The 23847-nt window shown below is 43.2% G+C and overlaps 1 protein-coding gene across 6 annotated transcripts in view; it reads left to right on the top strand.

Annotated features, from left to right (window-relative positions):
- Positions 1–23847, top strand: part of CYFIP2 (cytoplasmic FMR1 interacting protein 2) — a 128904-nt gene that overhangs the window by 7644 nt on the left and 97413 nt on the right. For 2 of the 6 annotated variants that reach the window (XM_042948343.1, XM_042948358.1), the window contains exons 2-5: positions 13252–13391; positions 14897–14986; positions 20473–20550; positions 22242–22343. In XM_042948343.1, the coding sequence (XP_042804277.1) occupies positions 13275–13391; positions 14897–14986; positions 20473–20550; positions 22242–22343 (387 nt within the window). In that variant the 5' untranslated portion in view covers positions 13252–13274. Of the gene's footprint in view, positions 1–3021; positions 4267–6491; positions 6664–13251; positions 13392–14896; positions 14987–20472; positions 20551–22241; positions 22344–23847 lie in introns of those variants that run through there. The other 4 variants (XM_042948337.1, XM_042948357.1, XM_042948335.1 and 1 more) reach the window with 4 other exon arrangements.

Genomic DNA, 23847 nt, shown 5'->3' with positions numbered 1-23847 from the left:
CATTCTAAACCTCAAAGCCCATCCCCCCCAGCTCAGAGGTGGTTCCTGTCTGAGCAGTCTCTCCTCCGGGGTGTGGCAGCCAGGACCTGACAGATATCTGGCAGTGTAACAGAAACAGGGTTGGGGTGGAAGGCTTGGGAGCAGGTGCTGGTTTGGGTGGTCCAGCTCATCCTGCGGTCTAGGGGCTGCTCCGTGGGGTACTGTGGGTGTGTCCATTGCTTTCTGTTTCTCTCCCACCTCTTCTGGTGATTTCTATTCAACACAGTCTCTGCTTGTCAGGCGCACCATAGTTCCCAGACTCCCCAAGCTCCTACCCCGCCTCCCTCTCTCTTTGTACCACTCCTGCTTATGTTACAGCCAATGTTTCCCCAAGCACTCATGCAAATACTAACACTTTTTTTGTAACGGCTTGAATTATTCACATGTTCTGCAGTTCACCCATGTGAAACATACAGTTCAGTAATTTTTAGTATATTCACAGAGTTATGCAACCATCATCCTGATCAATTTTATAACATTTTCATCACCCCAGAAAGAAGAGACCTCATGGCCATCAGCAGCACCACCTACTTCCTCCAGTCTCCACCCTAAGCCCAGGCAACCGCTAATTACTTAGTGTCTCTGTTGATTTGCCTACCCTGGACATTTCCTTAAAAAGCATATTATGCTTCTTTCACTTAGCAGATTTTCAAAATCCATCCATGTTGTAGCCCATGCCTTTAGACCCCATTCCTTTTTGCAGCTGAATAATATTCCATAGGGTGGATATACCATATTTTATTTATCTACTCATCGGTTGATGGACATCTGAGTTTTTTCCACTCTGGGGCTGTTACAAATAATGGTGCAGTGAACATTCATATACAGGTTTTTGTGTGGATGTATGTTTTCAATTCTTGGGCTTATACCTAGGCATGGGATTGCTTAATCTTATGGTAACTCTATATTTATAACTTGTAGGGACTGCCAGACTATTTCCCAAAGTTACTGCACTATTTTATATTCCTAGCAGCAAAATAGGGGGGTTCCAATTTCACATCCTCAGCAATATTTGTTATTATCTGTCTTCTTGATTGTAGCTATTCCAGTGGATGTGAAGTGATAATTCACTGTGATTATGATTTGAATTTCCTCAATGGCTAAAGATATTAATAAATTTTTATGTGCTTTTTGTCCATTTGTATGGCTTTTTTGGAGTCTATCCTTTGCCCATTTGGGTTGCTTTTCTATTATTGAATTTTAAAAGTTCTTTATATCCTCTACACATATAACAGGTATATGACTTCCAGATAGTCTCTCCCATCCTGTGGGTTGTCTTTTACTTTCTTGATGCTGTTTTTTGAAGTAACAAAAGTTTTACATTTAATTTTGATAGTGTCTATTAATAGCTAATAAAATCAAATATATGTTTATCTATTTTTTCTTTCACTGCTTGTCCTTTTGATGTCATTATGTATTCCAAAGTCACAAAGATTTACTCTTGTGTTTTCTTCTAAGAGTTTTATTGTTGTAGCTGTTGCATTTAGGTCTTTGGTCCATTTTGAGTTAATTTGTTGTGTGGTATGAGGTCAAAGTCTACCTTCATTCTTTTGCATGTGGATACCCAGTTGTCCAGCACCATTTGTTGAAAAGCGTATCCTTTCCCCCTTGAATTGTCTTGGTGCCCTTATCAAAAATCAATTGACCGGGGCGCCTGGGTAGCTCAGTCGGTTAAGCGTCCAACTTCAGCTCAGGTCATGATCTCATGGTCCGTGAGTTCGAGCCCCTCGTCGGGCTCTGTGCTGACAGCTCAGAGCCTGGAGCCCGTTTCAGATTCTGTGTCTCCCTCCCTCTCTGCCCCTCCCCTGTTCATGCTGTGTCTCTCTCTGTGTCACAAATAAATAAACGTTAAAAAAAAATTTTTAAAAATCAATTGACCATAAATGTGAGTTTATTTTTAGATTTTCAATTCTGTTCCATATCTTGATACCACTACCATACTGTTTTAATTATTACTGTAGCTTTGTAGTAAGTTTTGAAATTGGGAAATGTGTGTCCCTGGTTTTGTTCTTTTTTAGGGATGTTTTGAATTTCTGTATGAATTTTAGAATCAGCTTGTCAGTTTCTTCCCAGACACCAGCTGGGATTTTGATCGGGATTACATTAGATCTGTATCAATTCAGGGAAGATTGCCATCTTAACAATATTAAGTCTTTCAATCTGTGAAGATGAGAGATCTTTCCATTTATTTGGGTCTTTAATTTTTGTGACAATGTTTTACAGTTTTCAGAGTATACATTTTACACTTCTATTTTGCTAAAGTTATTCCTAAATATTATATTATTTTTGATGCTGTTGTAAATAGAATTATTTTTTATTTCATTTTTTTGATTGTGCATTGCTAATGTATAGAGATATAATTGATGTTTGTGTGTTGATCCTGTGTCTCGCAACCTTGCTGAACATGTTTATTCATTGTAATCGTTTTTTAGTGGATTTTGTATGTAGAATTTGCCAAATTACCCTGGCTAGGACCTCTAGTACAATGTTGAATAGAAATGGAGAGAGTAGACATCCTTGTCTTCTTCCTAATTTTCGGGGGGAAAGTATTCAGTCTTTTACCATTAAGTCTGATATTAGCCATGGGATTTTTTGAGCTGTCCGTTATCTCGTTGAGGAAGTTCCCTTCTGTTCCTAGTCTGTTGAATGTTTTTGTTGTGAAAGAGTATGAGATTTTTGTCAAATGCTTTTTCTGCATGTACTGAGGTGATCCTGTGGGACTTGTCCTTTATTCCATGATATGGCTTATCACATTAATTTATTTTTTAAATGTTTATTCATTTTTGAGAGAGAGTGACACACACACACACACACAGCGTGAGTGGGGGAGGGGCAGAGAGAGACACAGAATCTGAAGCAGGTTCCAGGTTTTGAGCTGACAGCACAGAGCCCAATGGAGGGCTGGAACCCACGGACTGTGAGATCATGACCTGAGCCGAAGTCCGACATTTAACCGACGGAGCCACCCAGGTGCCCCACATTAATTGATTTGGGGATGTTGGTGTTAAACCAGTCTTCCATTCCTGGGATAAGTCTCACTTTGTCATGATACATAATCTTTTTTCTATGTTGCTGGATTTGGTTTTGTTGGGAAACTTTTATTGAACACTCTCTACCTTACCAAGCTGTTTACATGGATTATTGTGCTTTTGTTTTTCAAAGTCTATGAGGTAGGAACTGTTATTATTCCTCGTATCAGAGGTGAAGAAGATGAGGCTCAGAAATGTGCTGTCATCTTCCCAAAATCACACAGCCAATAGTGGCAGACAGGATTCTAACCAGTTCACCATCCCACTCTCACGTGATAAACCACCTCTCACGAACGTTATCGATGCTGGACATGAGATGATTTCCAGATGACATCCGTTGTTTTCATTGTTTTTAGTTTCCCTCTGTTTATGGCAAGTGATACTGGTTCTCTATTAGTGGTTGTAATATGAGCTTCCTTCTGATATATAGAGTAAAAGTGAAAAGTCTTTTTAAAAAAATATTAAGTAAATAATTGTACAGGCTTATATAGGGCATGACTGCATATTCCATTTAAATTATCTGTGTTATCAGTAGGGAAGGAGAAGGAATGGGAAAACTAGAAATGAAGATATGGCCAATTCAGGTCATGTCATTTTGCCAGTGTTGTCAGGGGATTCAGGTATGCTCATGCATTCTCTCATCCCATAATTCCTCAGTGCTTAATCTGTCTTCAGCACTCTGCTAAGGTCTCTGAGGTTTTCAGAGATGGGTGAGAAATGGTCTCTAACCTCATGAAGCTTACACATGCATGCATCATTCCACCCTAGGGAGGGCATATATGTTTTCTCTCATGGGTGAACACAGATTGGTTGCTACTGGCCCCCTGGAGTTCTGTATTTCATGAGAAGGATTCTGAGGCTGCCTGTGAACTCTGAGAAATAAAGACATTATCAATTAGTAACAGTTGCCCTGACATGGGAAGAGGAAGTATCTGTACTCGTGACCCTTCTCAGGCAGAAAGCATCACAAGGGAGGTACTGCTGATGTACCTAGGAGTGGAATTGTTGGGTCACATGGCTACTCTAGGTTTTAAAATTTGAGGAACTGCCACACTGTTTCCCAAGTGCTGCACTAGTTTATATTCCTACCAGCAATGTATGAGGGTTCGGATTTCACCACCTCACCAACGCTTAAGAAGTCCTGGGAGTTCCAGGGAAGGAAGGAATAATCATGTGGTAGAGGGAGAGACCTTGAAGGGTGAATGAAATCAAGGTCATATGGTGATAGAAGGAAGAGAGTTAATTTCATAGATAAGTGTTTACAAAATATTGAAGCTTTTCACTTTAAGTGCTCAAATGTTAAATATTTGAACCATCAAAATGGAGTTCTTTCTAAAATATAAACAGGTTTTTTTTCCTATTTATATTCCTTTTTCTGCTCCCCCACTTTTAAAATCCTGGTATCTTGGACATAGCAATGCAATTCTTGATGTTTTGGGCTCAATGGCCAATCTACTCATTGAATAAATCTTTATGTAGCTGCAAGGGTGTGCTTCATACTGTACTGGGAAGCTGGGTGTGAGTTAGACACAGCTCCTGCCCTCGGGGAATTTTTCATTTAGGGCAAGGAGAGAAAATGTGATAAAATGTGTAATAAAGCATTATGGATGCCCTGAAAGTAGGGACACGCTGGGTTTAATGAGGGCCAAAGGAGAAAGTGAATTCCGATAGGGGGTAGGAGAGTCAGAAAGGCCCCTTAAGGAGGTAACCATTCCTTTCAGTCTCCTCCAGCACTAGGATCATTCTGGCAGTGTATGAGGTATTTGGTGACTTCTGTGTACTGTGATATTGATGATGCTTCTATAGGCTATTGAAATATATAGAGTTCTGGGGCGCCTGGGTGACTCAGTCGGTTCAGTGACCAACTTCCGCTCAGGTCATGATCTCACAGCTCGTGAGTTCCAGCCCCGCATCAGGCTCTGTGCTGACAGCTCAGAGCTTGGAGCCTGCTTTGGATTCTGTCTGTCTGTCTCTCTCTCTCTCTCTCTCTCTCTGCCCCTAACCCACTTGCATTCTGTCTCTGTCTCTGTCAAAAATAAACATTTAAAAAAATTTAAAAAGTATATAGAGTGAGTTTTGCTTCTGTATGTGGCCCAGATTCCCACACCTGTGTGGTCCCTCCCCATCCTGCATAGCTCTGCCTCTCCCTTCCCTCTACCACTGTGAGGCTTCTTGCTCTCAGCATTGTGGCCTCGCTCATGGCTTTATTTTATCCACAGGCAATACACTAAAAGTGCTGTGACGGGGGTTGGAGCCACAAGGTTTGACCACTGGATAAGTGCAGTGTTCTTCTAAAACTCTTCCCTTCCAGCCTGTTCAGGATAAGCCACACAGTCCATTTTGGTGCCATCTATGGAAATCCTGTAAAGTGTGCACAGGTGACTGTGTCCCTGCTTGGCCCCCACACCTGTGAAGAAGCTGACTCTGGCCTGTGAAAGGGTCTCAGCCGCAGGGGAAATACTGACCTGTGGAGCCACATCCTGTCACAGCAAACTTGGGTGCCCCACACAGTCCCCAACACACTTAGCATACACTCATGATGGAAGAGCAGGCTACACTCCAGATTCCTTCTTTGAATTTTTCCTTGCTCCGTGAAATGCTGCTCAAGAATATATTTTTTAAGGGGGACAGTCTAAGCCTCCTTTTTATATTTTTATATTTATTTACATATTTACTTATATAATATCTAAATATAAATATACATATATTTATAATTCTTTGAAATTATGTATTGTTTGCTTTCTTTTTTAAAAATTTTTTTAATGTTTATTTATTTTTGAGAGAGGGAGAGAGACAGAGCGTGAGTGGGGGAAGGGCAGAGAGAGAGGGAGACACAGAATCCAGAGCAGGCTCCAGGCTCTGAGCTGTCAGTGCAGAGCCCGATGCGGGGCTGGAACTCACAGACTGCGAGATCATGACCTGAGCTGAAGTCGGACACTCAACCGACTGAGCCACCCAGGCACCCCTGTGTTGTTTGCTTTCTAACTGGATAGATTTTCAGGGAAAATATTTCCTGGCCTTTTGATATTTATGAGACCCAAAGGTGACAGTTCCCTAATCTTTCTGGGTTGGCAGAATCTTGTTCTTCTTGAGCAGAGAAAAAGCAGCCAAACTGCAGCCAAAGGAAAGTCCTTGGTATGCCTTTTATAAAGGCACAAAAGTAGGTGTGGTCTAGAAGAAAGGGCACAGAACTGGGAGTCAAGATATCCCCTTCTGCTCTAGCTCAGCCACCAGCTGACCACATGACCTTGAAAGACCGTTTTCGCTTCTCAGTAACACTGGGCCCTCCTTAGAAAAACAGCAAAAGCAACACCTGTCCTCTCGAAACTGCAGGGTAGTTGTGACTGAGGAAATCAGTATGAAAGACCTATAGAGTTGCGATGTTGGGAGTGGAGATAATAATAATGCCCTCTTTTCTTACAGAATTGTTGCAAAATTTGATCCATCCATTCACTCTGTTTAAAAAGAGGCCACCCACCTGCTGACATTTACTCTGTGCCTGCTTTGGGCAGCATTCCACATCCTGTAATGTTATATAACCCTCAGAGTAAGTCACTGAGGGCAGGGACCGTTGTTAAGTATCACCCTTTTACAGGTAAGGAAACCGAGGCTTGAGAGGTTAAGTAATATGCTTATGGTCATATAGCTAGTAAATGGCAGATGATGGATTTGAACCCGCAGCTCAAGCGCAACTGCTATACTTAGCCTGGTATTCCGCTTCAGTAAAAATATCTTCCTATGTTTTCCTTTCCCTTCCAGAAAGTCAAATAGAAAATGACAGTGCAACTCTTTCGCTTACAGAGTAGCAGGGTTTAGGGTGTGGTTAGTCAGAACCTGCATTCCCAAAGCCAGGTTCTCCTGGCACCCACTCGGCCTTCGCCCACCCCTCCTGCCCGGCGTCCATCGGTCATCCCAGCCCTGGTGCCCCCAAAGCCCTTCTCAGAAGCAGATGGCCCGTGAGACCAGTGTTCTTACTTCTCGGTGAAACCAGGCCACTGTGTTTGAGCTTGTTAGAAAGATGCTGAGTTTAAATCTGCCATGAATACCCCACCCTGGGAGGTGGTAGCTGTGTGTGGTAAGTGATGCTCCCAGAACGCAGTTAATTTTTAAGTATTTTTATTAATTTCTCTTCCAAAGTAGCAAAAGAGTCACATGTTCATTGACTGACTATGAAGAATTATTCTCACTGAGAAGATTGCATAATAGGCAGGACACTTGAGCCAGAAAACAAGTACTTATTTTCATGTGTACATGTTAAAATTTCCAGAATGTTTCCTCTTTCTTTTTTTTTTTTTTAATGTTTATTTATTTTTGAGAGATAGAGTCAGGGCATGAGCCAGGGAGGGGAAGAGAGAGAGAGAGAGGGAGACACAGAATCTGAAGCAAGCTTAAGCTCCTGGCTGTCAGCACAGAACCCGACATGGAGCTCAAACTCACAAACTTTGGGATCATGACCTGAGCTGAAGTTGGATGTTCCACCAACTGAGCCACCCAGGCACCTCAAGAATGTTTTTTTCTTTCTGACTGATGTGGATGGAGTTGGCAGTGACTTATAGCGGTTGAGTTCAAAATGTCTGATTTCCGGGGTGCCTGGCTGGTTCAGTGGGTTGAGCATCCAACTTCAGGTCAGGTCATGATCTCACGGTTCGTGGGTTCAAGCCCCACATCGGGCTGTGTGTTGACAGCTCAGAGCCTGAAACCTGCTTCAGAATCTGTCTCCCTCTCTCTCTGTCCCTCCCAGACTCGTGCTCGCTCTCTTTCTCTCAAAAATAATAAACATTTAAAAGAAAATGTCTGATTTCCTCCTCCCTTGGGCAGTGAATGATCTGCAAACAAACCCAGGAATCCAGTAGAGAAGTTTCATTTAGAAGGAGAAAAGAAAGGTTGCATTAACTGAAATAAAGACTCCTAATTCACTGGCTTGTAGGCTGGTCATTTGCTGATTCTCTTCAAGGGAAGTGCAGGCATCTTACTGTGTTAAAGGGAAAGCCTTAGGGATTATTCTGGTAGGTGAGTTATTGTGAAGCCTGTGAAGAGTCCAGAAGAAATGCAGGTTGCATGAGAAAGACGAAGGGAAAGACCATGGCAAGTAGGAGTCAGGGAAGGTGAAAGAAGAGACGATGGATGAGAGCTGGTAGTGTATATACACTGAGCCTGAAGTTTCCGTGAAAAATTTCAAACTTCTGTAAAATTGGATACAAAAATATCATAAATCCCTGTGTAAGCATCACATAGCATTACCAATTATTCACTCACGGCCAGTTTTGTTTCTTCTGTTGTTACTCACGTCCTCCTCCTCTAGTATTATTTGGAAGCAAACCCCTGTATCATTTTATCCGTATTTTAGTAGGCATTTCTAGGCAATAACTCTTTTCAAATACAACCTTGATGTTATATCTCAAAAATAATAACACTATTTCCTTAATGTTATCAGATGCCCAGTTACTAGTAAATTTTCTAATTCCCTCAGAAATGGTTTTCTTATGGTGGATTGTTTGAAAGAGGATCCAAATAAGGTGACAGACACACTGCGATAGTCTGATAATGGGCTATAGCTTCCCTTCCATGTCTTTTTTTCCCCCCATGGAATTTATTTGCTGAAGACACTGAGTCATTTGTCCTGCAGAGTTTCCCATAGATTGTATTTTACTATTTATATCACTGTGGTGATATATCAATGTAGTGATATTCTAAGATGTTTTTCTGTCCTATACATTTCTTGTGAATGAGTGTCAAAGGCTTGATTAGACTCCAGCGTTTCACTTTGGGTCCAGCGTTTTTCATAAGATGATGGTATGGTTTTCCGTCAGGAGGCACCTAATGTCTCATTGTCTTTTAATTTAGTGATGTTAGCAGTTTATGATCAATCAGTGCCTCTCTCCATTTTAGGGGCTGCAATTTGGTTATCCAGTGGTCGGTTTGTATAGGAAAAGCACATTAAATACTTGCCTTTTTCCTTTTATTTACCTACTTTCAACACAAAGTTTGGTTCACTGGCATCTTCCAACAATAACAAAGTAATAAAAACCAAGATGTTATTAGGTATCTTTAGGATCTCATGGATTTAGACATATTTGACACTGCTTCAGGTGCATTGAGTTATGCTAACTGATGCACAGTGTCCCATCCTCGGCCAGCAGAAGCTGCCTCAGGTTGGCTCCTGGGTCCCTCAGACATAGGCATAGATAGAGAGCTGCTTCCTTGCTTTCTGCTGCGACAACTTGTTCTAAGCCTTTCTTACACATTTCCTGTCCCAGACCTGGACTGAGCTGTTTCTCCAAGGAGCATTGATGTTTTTAGCAGGAAATGGTATTTGCAGACCACAGCCTGGCACTCAAGTTGCTCATTGCTCATGGGTTGGTCATTGTGTCTTTGTCTTTTTGGGGCACAGAACTAGGAAATAAACACACATACACATACATACAGACAGACATATGTATGTCTATTTAAAGTTAAAACACGTGATGACTTCTTATTGATAACCTCGAATTCATATTCAGGACTATTTGGTTTACGTGGTCTTATATCTCTTTCTCTCACATCAGGAATGCCAGTTCTCAACACCACCAGGGATGATAGAGCATTCCATAATTACTAATTTATTTTACCTCACACTGCATTCGGACATTCTCACTGCAACAGCACACCAGTATAATTAGTGGAAAAAAGCTCGAGATATTTTTTACAACACTTCATTGTTTTTAGAGTATCTCCTACCAGAAATGTAGGCTCAAATTTCTGAATTTTTAAAATCACTTGGAATAGGTCCTTTCTGTATAGTTATGGCAACAACTAATATAAATATACCTTCATTTGTTTTATTTTACTTTGGCGTGGGGTGGCAGTTGCTTTTTAAATTTAAATTTTATTTTAAATTATATAAAATGTATGGTTTCACAGTCAAATCTACAAAACAAGGTATATTCAAAGAATTCTAGCCTCTATCCCCAACTTCTTAACCATGTTCCTGCTTATCGCTCTTCCCCATAGGTAGCCACTTTTTAAAATCAGATGGTTTATCCTTCCATTGTTTGTTTGTTTAATATTTGTGTGTGTATATGCATCACTGATTTCTTATATAAATGACAGTATACTGTATACACCATATCCTGGAGATGACCCCACAGTTGTGGGTAAGATAGATTCCTCATTCCTTTTACTGTTGCCTAGTACCTCACTGTGTGACTGTATCATAGTCTGTTCAGACAGTCTTCTGTTGAGGGACATTTTCATTTTCCAGTCTTTTGCTATTACAGGCAGTTTTGCAGTGAATAGCCTTGTGCATATGCCTTTTTGCGCTTTTATCAAAGTGTCTTTGGGATAGTTTCCTAGAAGTGGGATTGCTGGTCAAAGAATAAAATGCTCATATAAGTTTGTTAGATATTGCCAGATTTCCTTCCTTGTGCCATTTTACAGAAGTACATGTCAACAAGTATATGTCGTCAGACTTACTGGGTTTTGCCAAATCTGTCAGTGAGATACGGTATCTCCATGTAGTCTGGACTTCTCTTACTATAAGATAGGGCTATTTTTTTTTTTAATACCATCTTTCAGGTCCTAGGGATGGAGCCCAGGCATTTTATTATTAAGAAGCTGTTCCTTCGGTTCTTTGGCACAAGCAGAATCCAGAACCATTGAGGCATAGTGTTTGAAAAGATCGAGCACAGAGGCCGGTGTGAGATCGATTTTCATCAGGATGAGTAGCCTTGCAATGTTAAGTCTGAGCGCTTGGAAGGCAGCACAAAATCTGGAGCTGGAGAAACCTGGGTTCCAACCCCAGCTCCACACTCACCAGCACTTGACCTTGTGAAATTACTTAAATTCTGAGCTTCTTTTGACTCTTCTGTAAAATGGGAATAATCATAGCACCTACTTTTATAGGGTTGATGCAAGATTCAAATAGTGGAGTGCTTGGCAGAGTGTAAGGGCTAAAGAAATATTGTTATTATTATTATTATTATTATTATTATTATTATTATTTGAGTGAAGAGAATTATTAGGGCTTTGGAACTTGTAGATCATTATGCTCTATAAAGTTACTAATCCCTCCTATAAAATGAACTTAATACTAATGTAAGAGGGGCACCTGGGTGGCTTAGTCGGTTAAGCGTCTGACTCTAGATTTCAGCTCAGGCCTTGATCTCATGGTTCGTGAGCTTGAGCCCCATGCTGGACTCTCTACTCTATAGTCTGCTTGGGATTTCTCTCTCTCTCCTTCTCTCCCTGCGTCTCCCCTGCTCGTGCTCTCGTGGGCACACATGCTCTCTCTCTCTCAAAATAAATAAACTAAAAAAAAAAATACTAATGTAAGAAAGAAGACAATTTTTTGCATGTGGATTGGCAAATGGTTTGCTGTGGATGCCACACTTAGAATTCAGGGGAGAGAATAGGAAGAAGCGTAAGTATGGAGAGGACCTGAAACCAACCTCATGAGGCCAAGCGCCTCCAGAGGACAGAGGGGAAGTCACATCTGAGCTCCCTGTGCCCTCACTGGATGTGGCCTTCGCTGTTGCCAGCCTGCACGGCAGGGCGGTGTGTTAGAAAACTCAGTGAAATGGAAGCTTGTGTAGCTGCTCAGCCCTGACCTGCTCCCCCAGCTGTGGGCCTGAAGGAGACGCCAGTGTGGGGCAGCACGCCCTTGGTTACACTCTGCAGCTGGTCAGCATCTCACAGCCCCTGGACCGCCCCCCCTGTCATGTGGGTGGTCCTTTCCGCCCTGGTCTCTGACAGTTCATTTCCTAATGAACTTCCAGCCACTAAGCCCCACTCACACTTGTCTGGGACTGGGGAGGGAAAGGGAGGGCTGCAGGCCTATCAACACAGTGGGCTTTCTCTTTGTTTTCCCTTTCAAGTGTGCTAAAGGGTCAGCTCATTATTAATATGAATCTTCTTAGTAAACTCAGTCTTTAGACTTTTATTCATATGGTCTACTCAGTTTTGGTTTGCTCTGTACTTTGCTTCTTTTATTTCTGCTTTTGTAATGAGCGGTCCCGGCATTCTCATTTCTTTGGGTTGATTTTTATTCTTTCTTTAGATTTTGGAGTGAAAATTAGGTTCTTTTAGTTTCACTGTTTTATTTTCTACTAAATGCATTTAAGGCATTTATTTATGCTCAATTCTAAATGTTGTATGGTTCTATTTGAATTCCTTTTTAGGTATGAGTAGCCTGGAAGTATGTTTTTATAAATTATCATAGGTATGGGAGGTATTTGGCTATGATTTGCATTATCGATTTCTAATTGTATTGCACTCTACTTAGTGAATGTGACGTCTAAGACATCATGTTTGGGGAAACTCATGAGAACCTATTTTATGGCCTAAGTCATGATCTTTTTTTTATCAGTGTTTTACGTATGCTTTTAAAAAATGAGTATTCTGTTTGCTGGGTGCTGAGTTCTTAAAATAGTAGTTAGCTCGAGTTGGGTAACTGTTGTTCAGATCCCCATCAGCTGCACTGCCTTGTGAAGCTCTCATCAAAGCCAGTGAGCTCTGCCAGGGCCCAAGACACGGAAATGTCCGTTTAGGGCTTTTTGTTTGGAGTGCCTCACAAAACATCCCCAGGCCAAGGAAGACCATGGCTCTTTGTGTTTGCAAGTAAGGTTAAATTTGCTGGAGTCTGAATCCTTGTAGTCCCAGCTTAATGAGCTTGTAAAACCTAGGCCCTGGTTTCAGGTTGATAATCGTGGCTGTTTCCCTCATGGGTATTTGTGCTGTGTGGTTATTTAGGAGTGAAACGGATACAAATCCTCCCGAAGACCAGAGCTGGGGGCTGGCCAAGGCCCACGTCTAGCATCAGGCACTATGTGAGGCCCTTTGCCCTTAGCGTGGTTGTGTGGGTGCTACATATAGTTGCTCTGAGTCTTGTTTCTTCATCAGTCACGCAGCTGCCTTACCACCTGCCATGTTGACCACAGAGGGTTGTGGTGAGGCTTAGTCCAGACAATAGACATAAAAAAGTACCCTGTAAACTGTAAAGAGATCCTCAAATATCAGGCACGGGTTGCAGGCACCTTGTGAAGAGGTAGCAAGTGGAAGTGGTCTCAATGCATGTAAATAAACCCCCTTTGTTCTTTGGAAGGAGGCTGAACCGGGTGAGACTGTTCTCACCTCCGACACCCCTGACACCCCTGCACCCCTGACATTCCTGACATTCTCCACCCTATCTTCTCTCCCTTTCCTTCAGTGCAGAATACACAAACTGCAGCCATGACCACCCACGTCACCCTGGAAGATGCCCTGTCCAACGTGGACCTGCTGGAAGAGCTGCCCCTCCCTGACCAGCAGCCATGCATCGAGCCGCCACCTTCCTCCATCATGTACCAGGTCAGTCTCCCAGAGCACCGGGGAGTTCAGAACTCCGGATCCCCTCGGTGGGTGTGCCCTGAAGGCATAGGGAAGGCGGAGGTCTGCATCTGGAAGGTGAAAGGTCCTGAGCTGATGGAGTCCCTTGTGCCCTGGTGGAGCTGAGTATGAGGAATAGATTAGCTAGTAAACGAATACCAGGACTATTTCAACTCCCCAGGGAAGGCTTGTTGATCTGCTCTGACCCCAAATACCTTCCCGGCTGTTCTTGCTGCAGCATCAACCAAGGTTTCGGCAGCTCTGATCTCATGAATTAAATATTACAATTTAGAAACCTCTAGAGCCTGCCTGGGTAATTACTTTTCCTTCATGTATGTGAGAAGAGCTCTTCAGCTCCCCACAGCAGCTAATGGCTCAGGGAAGTCGCTCACCATTGTTTGCTTTTGCCTGAGAGAGGGGAGCTTGAGATAAACTATATCAGATTGTTCAAAACCGTAACCCCCCAGGGTGTGACTGGAAGGGCATCAGGGGAGCCAGAGTGAGCCTTGCAAATAGCCCCTTGTCTGGGCATGTTGGGCGAGTATGCCACATTAGGAAAGAACAAGTTAATATAAAATTTTTAGCTGTGTTTGACCTTTTCTAGTTCTGGGGCTGCTAAATGAGACTAAATATGAATGCATAATATATTTGTAATTTCATTCAGTAGTTAGATTTTATCAAGCACATTCCTAAAGGTTCAAGTTACAAACTTGGCTCGTTCATGTCTTCTAACCCAGGTTAAATTTTTAATTATGTGCATATCTTTTTATTACAAGCAATACAGAAAAGTATAACAAATAAAAATTTCCCTCTATGACTATACACACACACAGCCCTTTTTACTATACTTATAAGTACGTATTATGTATAGATCTAGATGTTTTTAACCAAAAGGGAACCATACGGTAGATAATTGCTCTGTGGTTTGGCTTTTTGAACTTGAAATCTATTATGGATACTTTTCCATAACAGTACTACAATGCTATCATTTTGTTTTTAACCACCACATAGTACTTATAAGTGCATCGTATAGATATACTATTATTGATTTAGCCTTTTGCTGTTAATGGATGTTGGGATGGTTTCCAGTTTTTTCTATCAGAAAAAAAAAAATGTTGCAGTTATTATCCTTGTACATACGTATCTGCAGCCTCAGGTAAGTATGTTGGCAACTGCTGGGTGAAAACAATGCGCATCTTAACTTTTCACAGCTCTTTAGGATTATGTAGTTTAAGCATTTGCTTCCAAGCCTCAGCTGGGTGAATCTGGTTAACTACCAATGGGAAGAAGCAGATCCGGGCCCTGTTTAGCCAGCTCCTGCCCAGTGTGAGTCAGAGTTGGATTTTCTCAGGGGAAGATCAAAGCATGATGTAGAGATAGGTTTCCACAGAGTCTGGTGGCATTTTTGGCGGTGGGGTTCCCTGGACACCCAGCCGCCTTGGACTTGTTTTCCAACCAACAAATGTTTCTTCCTCTAATTCCTACAGGCTAACTTTGACACAAACTTTGAGGACAGGAATGCATTTGTCACAGGAATTGCAAGGTACATTGAGCAGGCTACGGTCCATTCCAGCATGGTAAGTCGCTGTGACCCTGCCAGCACAGGAGGGGCAAGTGCTCAGCTATTCCGCGAGCTGCCTGCCTCAGTCAGACCCTTCTCCAGAAGCCTGTTCCCCTGCGCTTCCCCACCCCCTCCCAGTGCCTGGGGCACAATGTTCCCCTGTCTTCTAACCCTGCAAATCCTACTCACAGGAGGGCCCAATTTGATCCCACTCCATCCCTGAACTTCTGTAGCTTTTTGAATCAGCATATCATTAGATCTTGCCTTACCTTATACTTTATAGATTACTGGCTGTGTGGCAGTTTGTCTCTTGACCAAAGCAAAAGGTTTCTCAAAAGAGAGAGAGAGAGAGAGAGAGAGAGAGAGAGAGAAAGAGAGAGAGATGGTGTCTGTAGAATAACATATTATTGACTCAAGGAAGGTGGTGGCCTAAATCATTCACAAGCGGCATCAATGGTCTGATGGGTCCATATGTGACCCATCTGTGAGGGATCACTCACTTCCCTCTTGGGCTTTCATTGATTTTATTCTAACACAGCACCAGAATTTGAAGAATTCCAGAATCCTCATGCAGCTCAGTGGACCTCTCTCACTGTATCAGTTATATGCTAAAAGTCTTGCCTGACCATACCCAGCCCCATTCGTGCAACAAATATTGTGCACCTGGTACCTGCAGAGACTGTGCTAAATGAGGGGATATGCAAGGTCAGAGAGGGGCCAGTCTTGATTCTCAATGAGGCAAGTGGGATATAGACAAGTTTACCATTTATTGAACACTTTCTGTGCAGATATTTTATTTACATTTTTTTACATTCCAGTGTAGATAACATACGGTGTTATATTAGTTTCAAGTGTACAATGTAGTGATTCAGCAGTTCCGCATATTACCCAGCATTCCTCATACGTGTGCTTTTAATCTCCTTCTCCTATTTCATCCACCACCCCCCCCCCCCCCCAGCATCTCCTCTCTGCTAACTATCAGTTTGCTCTCTATAGTTACGAGTCTCTTTTTTGGCTTCTCTCTTTTTTTTCCTTTGTTCATTTGTTTTATTTCTTAAATTCCACAAATAAATGAAATCATACGGTATTTGTTTTTCTCTGACTTATTTTACTTAGTAGTATTCTCCCTAGATCCATCCATGGCAAGATTACAAATGGCAAGATTTTGTTCTTTTTTTTTTAAAGATTTATTTTGTTTTGAGAGAGAGAGGGAGGGAGAGCGAGCATGAGTCGGGGGAGGGACAGAGCAGGGAGAGAGAGAGAGAATCTGAAACTGAGCATGGAGCCTGACACGGGGCTCAATCCCATGACCCTGGAATCATGACCTGAGCCAAAATCAAGAGTGGGATGCTCAACCGACTGAGCCACCCAAGTGCCCCTTTTTGTTTTTTATGGCTGAATAATATTCCTTGTCAGTGTGTGTTTGTGTGTGTGTGTACACATGCCACATTTTTATCCATTCATCTATCAATGGATACTTAAGTTGCTTCCATATTTTGGCTATTGTAAATAATGCTGCAATAAATTTATAGAGGTGTATATATCCTTTGGAATTATTGTCCTCATATTCTTTGGGAAAATACCCAGCAGTGTGATTACTGGATCATATAGTATTTCTTTTTTTGATTTTGTCTTCCACAGTGGCTGCACCAGTTTGCATTCCCACCAACAGTCCATGAGGGTTCCTTTTTCTTCACATCTTCACCAACACTTGTTGTTTCTTGTGTTTTTGATTTTAGCCATTCTGACAGGTGTGAGGTGATATCTCATTGTGGTTTTAATTTGCATTTCCTTGATGATCCGTGAGGTTGAGCATCTTTTCATGTGTCTGTTGGCCATCTGTATGTCTTCTTTGGAGAAATGTCTGTTCATGTCTTCTCTGTGCAGATATTTTAAATGCACTGTTTGAATTAGTTCTCACCCCACTCTGTGAGACAAGTTTTATTACAATATCCATTTTACAAACAGGAAAAGCTAAAATTCAGAAAAGTTAAGTAACTTACTCAAGGTCCTGCCACTAACAAGTGACATTGCCAAATGCATGTCTGTCTGTCTACCAAACCTGTGCTCTAGATTAGTCTGTGTAGACAAATAGAAATGCACAAAGTTAAAGGTAAATGATACGGTAGAAGTTCCAACCTCTGTTTTTGAAGGGTCCTTGAGAGGGTCAGAGAAAGCTTGATGAACGAAGGGGCTTTTGAGTAGGCCTTGTATACTCTATGCACACACACACACACACACACACACAAAGTGCACACACACATATGTTAACCATACACGTGATTTAAAATGTATAAGATATTCTCGCGGGGCGCCTGGGTGGCGCAGTCGGTTAAGCGTCCGACTTCAGCCAGGTCACGATCTCGCATGGGTTCGAGCCCCGCGTCAGGCTCTGGGCTGATGGCTCAGAGCCTGGAGCCTGTTTCCGATTCTGTGTCTCCCTCTCTCTCTGCCCCTCCCCCGTTCATGCTCTGTCTCTCTCTGTCCCAAAAATAAATAAAAAACGTTGAAAAAAATAAAAAATAATAAAAAATAAATAAAATGTATAAGATATTCTCATACATAGTATCACTGGAGCCTTATAACAGTCTATGACTTGCAAAGGGAGCATTTATATTCACTTTTGAGATGAAAAAAACAGACCTAGGGAAGTTAACAAGCCCATGATCATGCAACTAGTAAATCACAGGATTGAAACTGGAATTCAAGACTTAGGATTCCCAGTCTGATCTCCTTCCATGCAACTCTGCTGTCCCACATAGTTAGAGGTTTCTCTGTGAGAGATGAGATAGGGAGGGCACACTAGGTTATGGAACAAGCATGAGCAAAGGCACAGAGACAAAAATGTTCAGAGATTTCCTGGGTTAGGGTTTCTCTTTGTGTGCACATGCATGCTATCTCTTTCTGTATCCTAATTTCCTTTTCTGGACTACACACTGGAATTGCCTCGAGAGCATTAAAAAAAATACCAGTGCCTGGGCCCCTACCCTGGGAATAATGATGTAGTTCTGGTGGAGCATGACCTGGGAATCAGGATTTCAAAGTTCTCCAGGTGACTAATTGCAGCCAGGTGATTTAGGCCAACCCTTTACCTGTAAATGAGAGATCGGTGCCATTTTCAAGGCAAAAGGTGAGCCCAAGCAGAGCCAGGACCAGAACTTAAGTCTCCTGAGGCCCCACTTAGGGCTCTTTCTACCACAGCATCCTGACCTCTGTACTCAGGCATACAAGTCTGGTTGATGGTCACCTGAACTATTCATAGGGAGCCTTGTTTGCTGCCCTGTTCCCAGCACATAGCACAGAGCCTGGGACCTGCAGGTGCTCAGTAAAGCACCCAGTGAGTGAAAGTTGGAATCCTCACCCTGCTGGTGGGCAATTTGGTTCTAATAAGTAAATACATGTTCCCTGTGTTACTGTCATTTCCCTTTTTTGACATCTGTTCTGAAGCAAGAGAGTAGCAGACCCGCAGGCTTGATCTTGGTTTTCTTCGGTCTCAAGGACAACGTGTTATTGATTTTTAAAGTTCTCCAAATTAAGAATTGAAAGTATGACTCGTCAGTGACATTTGCTGTTGAAAACAAAACTACAGTAAGTAATAAACTCCAAATTAAATCTGATCTTGCGCTAGGGAGATGTTATGAAATAGATGCGATACATGGAATAAAAAAATCAGTAAAGGTTCATTTTCATATCAGTGTGAACATTTACAAGAGAGCTGGTCTAGTAATACTTCTTTATTTCTTTTGTGAATGTCATATAGCGTAAAATTCACAATGTCATATAACTGTCACCACCATTTAATTTCTGCAGCACTAAAAGAAACCCCAGGCCCATTAGCAGTCTCTCCCAATTCCTGTCTCTCCCCAGCCCCTGGCAAACACCACTCTACTTTCTCTTGCTACGGATTTGTCTGTTCTGAGCATTTCATCTAAACGGGTCATGACACATGTGGCCTTCTATGGCCGGCATGATGTTTTCAGAGTTGATCCGTGCTGTGGCACGGATAGGCTCTTCACTCCTGTTTATAGACAAACACTGTTCCCTTGTGTGGCTGTACCACATTTCCATGTTTTATTTATCCAGGCATCGGTGAATGGACATTTGGGTTGTTGCGCCTTCTTGATGGTTAGGACAATGCTGCCACGAACAAGTGTGCAAGTTTCTGTGTAGATATGGGAGCACCTGGGTGGCTCAGTCGGTTGAGTGTCTGACTCTTGATTTCTGCTCAGGTCATGATCTCATGGTCGTGGGACCTAGCCCCACGTCAAGCTTTTTGCTGATAGTGAGGAGCCTACTTGGGATTCTCTCTCTCCCTCTCTCTGCACTCCTCCCCTGTTGGCATGTTCTCTCTCTCTCTCTCTCTCTCACACACACACACACACACACACACAATAAATAAACTGTAAAAAAATAAAAAGTTTCTGTGTGGACCTATGTTTTCATTTGTGTTGACTGTGTGTACCTAGGAATAGAATTGCAGTCATATTGTAACTTTGTATTTAACTCTTTGAGAAACTGCCAGACTGTCTTTTTCCTAGTAATACTCTCACCTCCCTTTACAGATCACCGAGAGAGAGAGAGAGAGAGTTCCGCTGAATTCTCATAAAATTCTCAGAGGTCATTTTTGTCATTGTCATTAAACAGATACTAAATGGAGAATTTTAGGTTAAGTGATTTCTTGAAGATCAAAGGGAAGGGCTAACAAGTGAGGAAGCTGAGATTTGAGCCCAGATATTTGGACCCTGAGTTTAGGACTCTTAGCACTTGCTAGATGAGGTGAGTCATCGCTGTATTTTTCAGATTCGTTTTCCATGCTGTTATTGGTTTTGCCATCTGCCGTACATTATTTTTAAAAGTTTATCTTACTCATTTTCTTGCTTCTGAAATAGTAGCAAGCGTTCTTATAAAAGGGCAAAGAGTACTCTATAATACGAAAAGTGAAAGGCCCCGTTGATCCAGCCCCACAGACAGCTTGCTATTCCCGGCTTGGGGCGTATTGCACCCAAATATTTGTCAGTACACAACAATATACTTTCATAATTATTGCTCTTTGTTTGGTTTTTGAACCTATCTGCCGTCCACACTGTTTTGCTACTTGCTTGTTTTCTGGCTAACAGTATGCCTGATACAACTTTTGCTGTTGGCACAAACAGACCTGCCTTCTTCTTTCTCAGGTGGCCATCTGTCTTGGAAAGATGTGGCCTGCTGCTAGAGCCCTTGGATGTCTGAGGAGGATAATTTAGGCCAGGGCTTCTCAAGCTCAGTTGCGCACCTTGGGAGTAGGAGTCACCTGGGTGTTTGGTTGAAATGCAGATTCTAATTCCATAGGCCCAGCCGGGGACCCAAGACTCTCTGCATTTCTACTAAGCTTCCCAGGTCGTGCTGTGTGAATGCTGCTGGTCCCCAGACCACTGTGAGTCGTGAGGATCTGGGGCACCGTGAAGGAGCCTGCTGGCTCCGGTGCGTGTGGTTTCTCCCTGCCAAGTGTGTTTTGCTTTTCAGAATGAAATGCTGGAGGAAGGACATGAGTATGCAGTCATGCTGTATACCTGGCGCAGCTGTTCCCGGGCCATCCCCCAGGTGAGACCGTCCTCGCTGGGTGCCCTCCCGCCCCTCCACCTCACCCCCTCCCAGACAGCTGAGCCTCTCCAGATGGCAGGGAAGGAAGCAGGGCCTCTTACCCAAAGGTGTTTGCTCACGACATCTGGAGCGCTTCCCACAAGACTGAAGACAACTTAAAAAATATCAGTTCAGGGCACCTGGGTGGCTCAGTCGGTTAAGCATCCGACTTTGGCCCAGGTCATGACCTCGCGCTCACGGGATGGAGCCCCACGCCAGGCTCCGTGCTGACAGCGTAGCACGGGATTCTGTCTCTCCCTCTTTCTCTGCCTCTCCTCTTCTCATTCTGTCTCTCTCAAAATAAATAAATAAACCTAAAAAATTGTCCATTACTTCAAAAGCAGTATGTGCTACCTGTATGACACCCAGACCATTGCAGAAAGAGATAAAGTAAAAAGCAAGATGTCCCCACCTCCTGACCCCCACTACCTGGACCCACCTCCCACCAAAGCATAGTCACCATGCATACCTTGCTGCATGGATCTTTTCCCTCGAATATCATAAATGTCCCTATGAATATTATTTTGGAAATTATCATTTATAAAAGTGTGTTTTGTATTTGTATTGTCCTGCCACTTGCTTTTTCCACCTAATTCTTTATTACTTTTTCATGTTGACTCATACAGATATTACATTTACTATAATTACCATCATCCTATAATTCATGGGCCCCATTATTATAACAAGGTTAACAAACCACAGGTGTGTAAAGTAAACAGAAACTATTCCTCTCTCTTCCCCTTAATCGTAGCCCCCAGAGTTAACTGCTTATTAACAGTTTGCTTTGAACTCTTAGATTCCCTATGCCTGTATTATATATGGACACACAAACACACACGCAGTTTTGTTTGACAAAAAATGGGATTGAATTACACTTCGTGTCCTGCAAGTTTTTTCACCCATCAGTTTATGGTAGTAATCTTTCCATGTCAGTTCCTGTAGATCTATCTCATTCCTTCTAGCAGCTTTATAATGATACTGTATGAATGCATCATATTGTATCCATTTAATCATTGACTGGTAGATATTTAACTTATTGCTACCATTTTAAGAATCTCTAAGCAACAATGTGAAGAATGTCCTCGTGCTTATCTTTTGCTCACTCTTGTTTCAGTTGACCAGTTAGCAGTCTCGGGTGTGCATGCTGTGAAAACATCTGCCATGTGATACTGATGTGTTGAAAACCACTGGGCAAAGAAAAGGGGTTTCTTGATGGAGCCAAGTTTGGCCAGGGGGCCTCACCCCGGGTGCATCTGGAACAGTGGCTGGAACATTTTTCTCTGCTTAGAACCTGGTGGGGCCCCACTGGGGTAGGAGTGGGGAAAGACTGAAGGAAGGAGACCGTGCAGATCGATGTAGGCGTGTGTACAGCTCGAGGCCAGGGCTCTGAACAGATTGAAGGGAAGGAGGGTTCCATTCTCAGGACCAGCTGGTTTCTTGCTTGCAGCCGGTGTCTGGCAGGCAGTTCTGTTCCTCCAAGCCATACCCACAGTCAGGGCTACCCCGGCCTCTGCTCACTAGGGTGACCACCGCATTTATCATCCTAAACGAGATGCCTATGAGAGTGCAGACGGGCCCTGATAATAAGACAACAGACGTGAACCAGAGCTGCCTTGGCAAGGCAGGATGTGTGATCTCCTCTCTCCCCACAGGTGAAATGCAATGAGCAGCCCAACCGGGTTGAGATCTATGAGAAGACAGTGGAGGTGCTGGAGCCAGAGGTCACCAAGCTCATGAAGTTCATGTACTTTCAGGTGAGGGGTAAGGGTGGGTCTGAATCAGGGGACCTGAGAGGGCCTCACTCTGCCAGATGCTGGGGTCTGGATTTTTGAGCCATGGTATTCATTCCTTGAGGAAATACTTCTGGAGCACCCCTGACGTGCCCCTTGGTGAGCAAGGCAGACAAGCCTCCCTCTCTCCCTGTGATTTACATCCTAGTGAGCACACGAGTGTGTTTCAGGTAGCAGAGACTGACAGTAAACAATATTCAGTCCTTTTCAGGGTGTAGTAAGTGCTGTGAGTAAATAAAACTGAAACAGAATAACTCTGGGGTGCAGGGTGTCTGTGACATAGTGCAGCTTTAGGGATGGGCTGTCAGGAGTGGCATTTGAACACGTGTATCGTGAGAAAGAAGCTGGCGGGTGATGATTGGAGGGAGAGGGTTTCACGTGGAAGGAACAGCAAAGGTAAAGGTCCTGGGGCCTGTAGGAGCACAGCATGTTTAACAAATACAATGAAACCAGGGAAACTGCAGATTGAGAAGGGACGGGTGACAAAGGTGATGGGGGAGGTAGACAGGCCCTTACAGGGCACTGTGGGCCAGGAAGTAGGACATAAAAAGAATATGTGGATTTTACTCGAGCACCATGGAAGCCACTGGGGGTGTCTTGTGACATGTTCTGATTTGAGGTTTTACAGCAGCATTCTGGCTGCTGTGTGGAAAATGGATGGGAGGTGGGTGGGGGTGGGGAGGAGAGAAGAGTGACAGCAGGGAGACCAGCTGGGAAGCCAGGAAGAACTATCATTTAAGGAAGAAAAGAGAAAAGAGAGCCAAGGGCCTCCACGAATGGAAGGTAAGAGGGCAAGCTGCTTAAACAGAAGTGGCAAAGGGAAAATCCTGCAGGCAGGTTGATTATCATGGTTGTGTCAGGCATGCAGGATGAACGCTTCAAGACCAGTCTGTACCCTGGGGCGGGAGTCCCACCACACACTCCATGCATACGCATGCTCCGCTGTAGAGCTGAGCTTCGCAAATAGACTTGCAAGCACTGGCCGCACGTCTGCCCTGCGCCCAGCTCTGCCCAGGCCAGGATGGGAGACGGGAATGTCTGGGGAAGGTGCAGGTGCATGCCGTCCAGGCCAGGAGGGCCGGCTTCCCAGGCAGAGAAACCCAAGGTTCTACTCTCCTGTCCTTATGTGCCTGTGAGTTATTTAACATCTGGCACCTTCAGTTCTCTCGCCTTGGAAATCATGCCGAATCTCAGGTTTGCGGTGAGGATAAATGAGGTCTGTTTGTAAAGAGCCCAGTAGATCTCTGGTTACAGAGCCAGTTTATCAAATGGCAGCTGCTGTTACTGGCACCCTGGACCTGCCCCTAGGAGCCTAATCTCTTTGAGAAGGCAGGTCCAAGAGAGAAAAAAACTACCCAGAGACTGATTAAGTGCTTAACTAAGGGTTAAGGGTCTTAACTAAGGGTCTTCTGATGAGATATTTAGAAGGGAGGATCTGCAGTAGTTTAGAACTATGCTGTTCAACACA

This window comes from Panthera leo, chromosome A1 (genome assembly GCF_018350215.1).
Source record: "Panthera leo isolate Ple1 chromosome A1, P.leo_Ple1_pat1.1, whole genome shotgun sequence".
Lineage (NCBI taxonomy): Eukaryota > Metazoa > Chordata > Mammalia > Carnivora > Felidae > Panthera > Panthera leo.
This window is presented reverse-complemented; position numbering and strand designations above follow the sequence as displayed.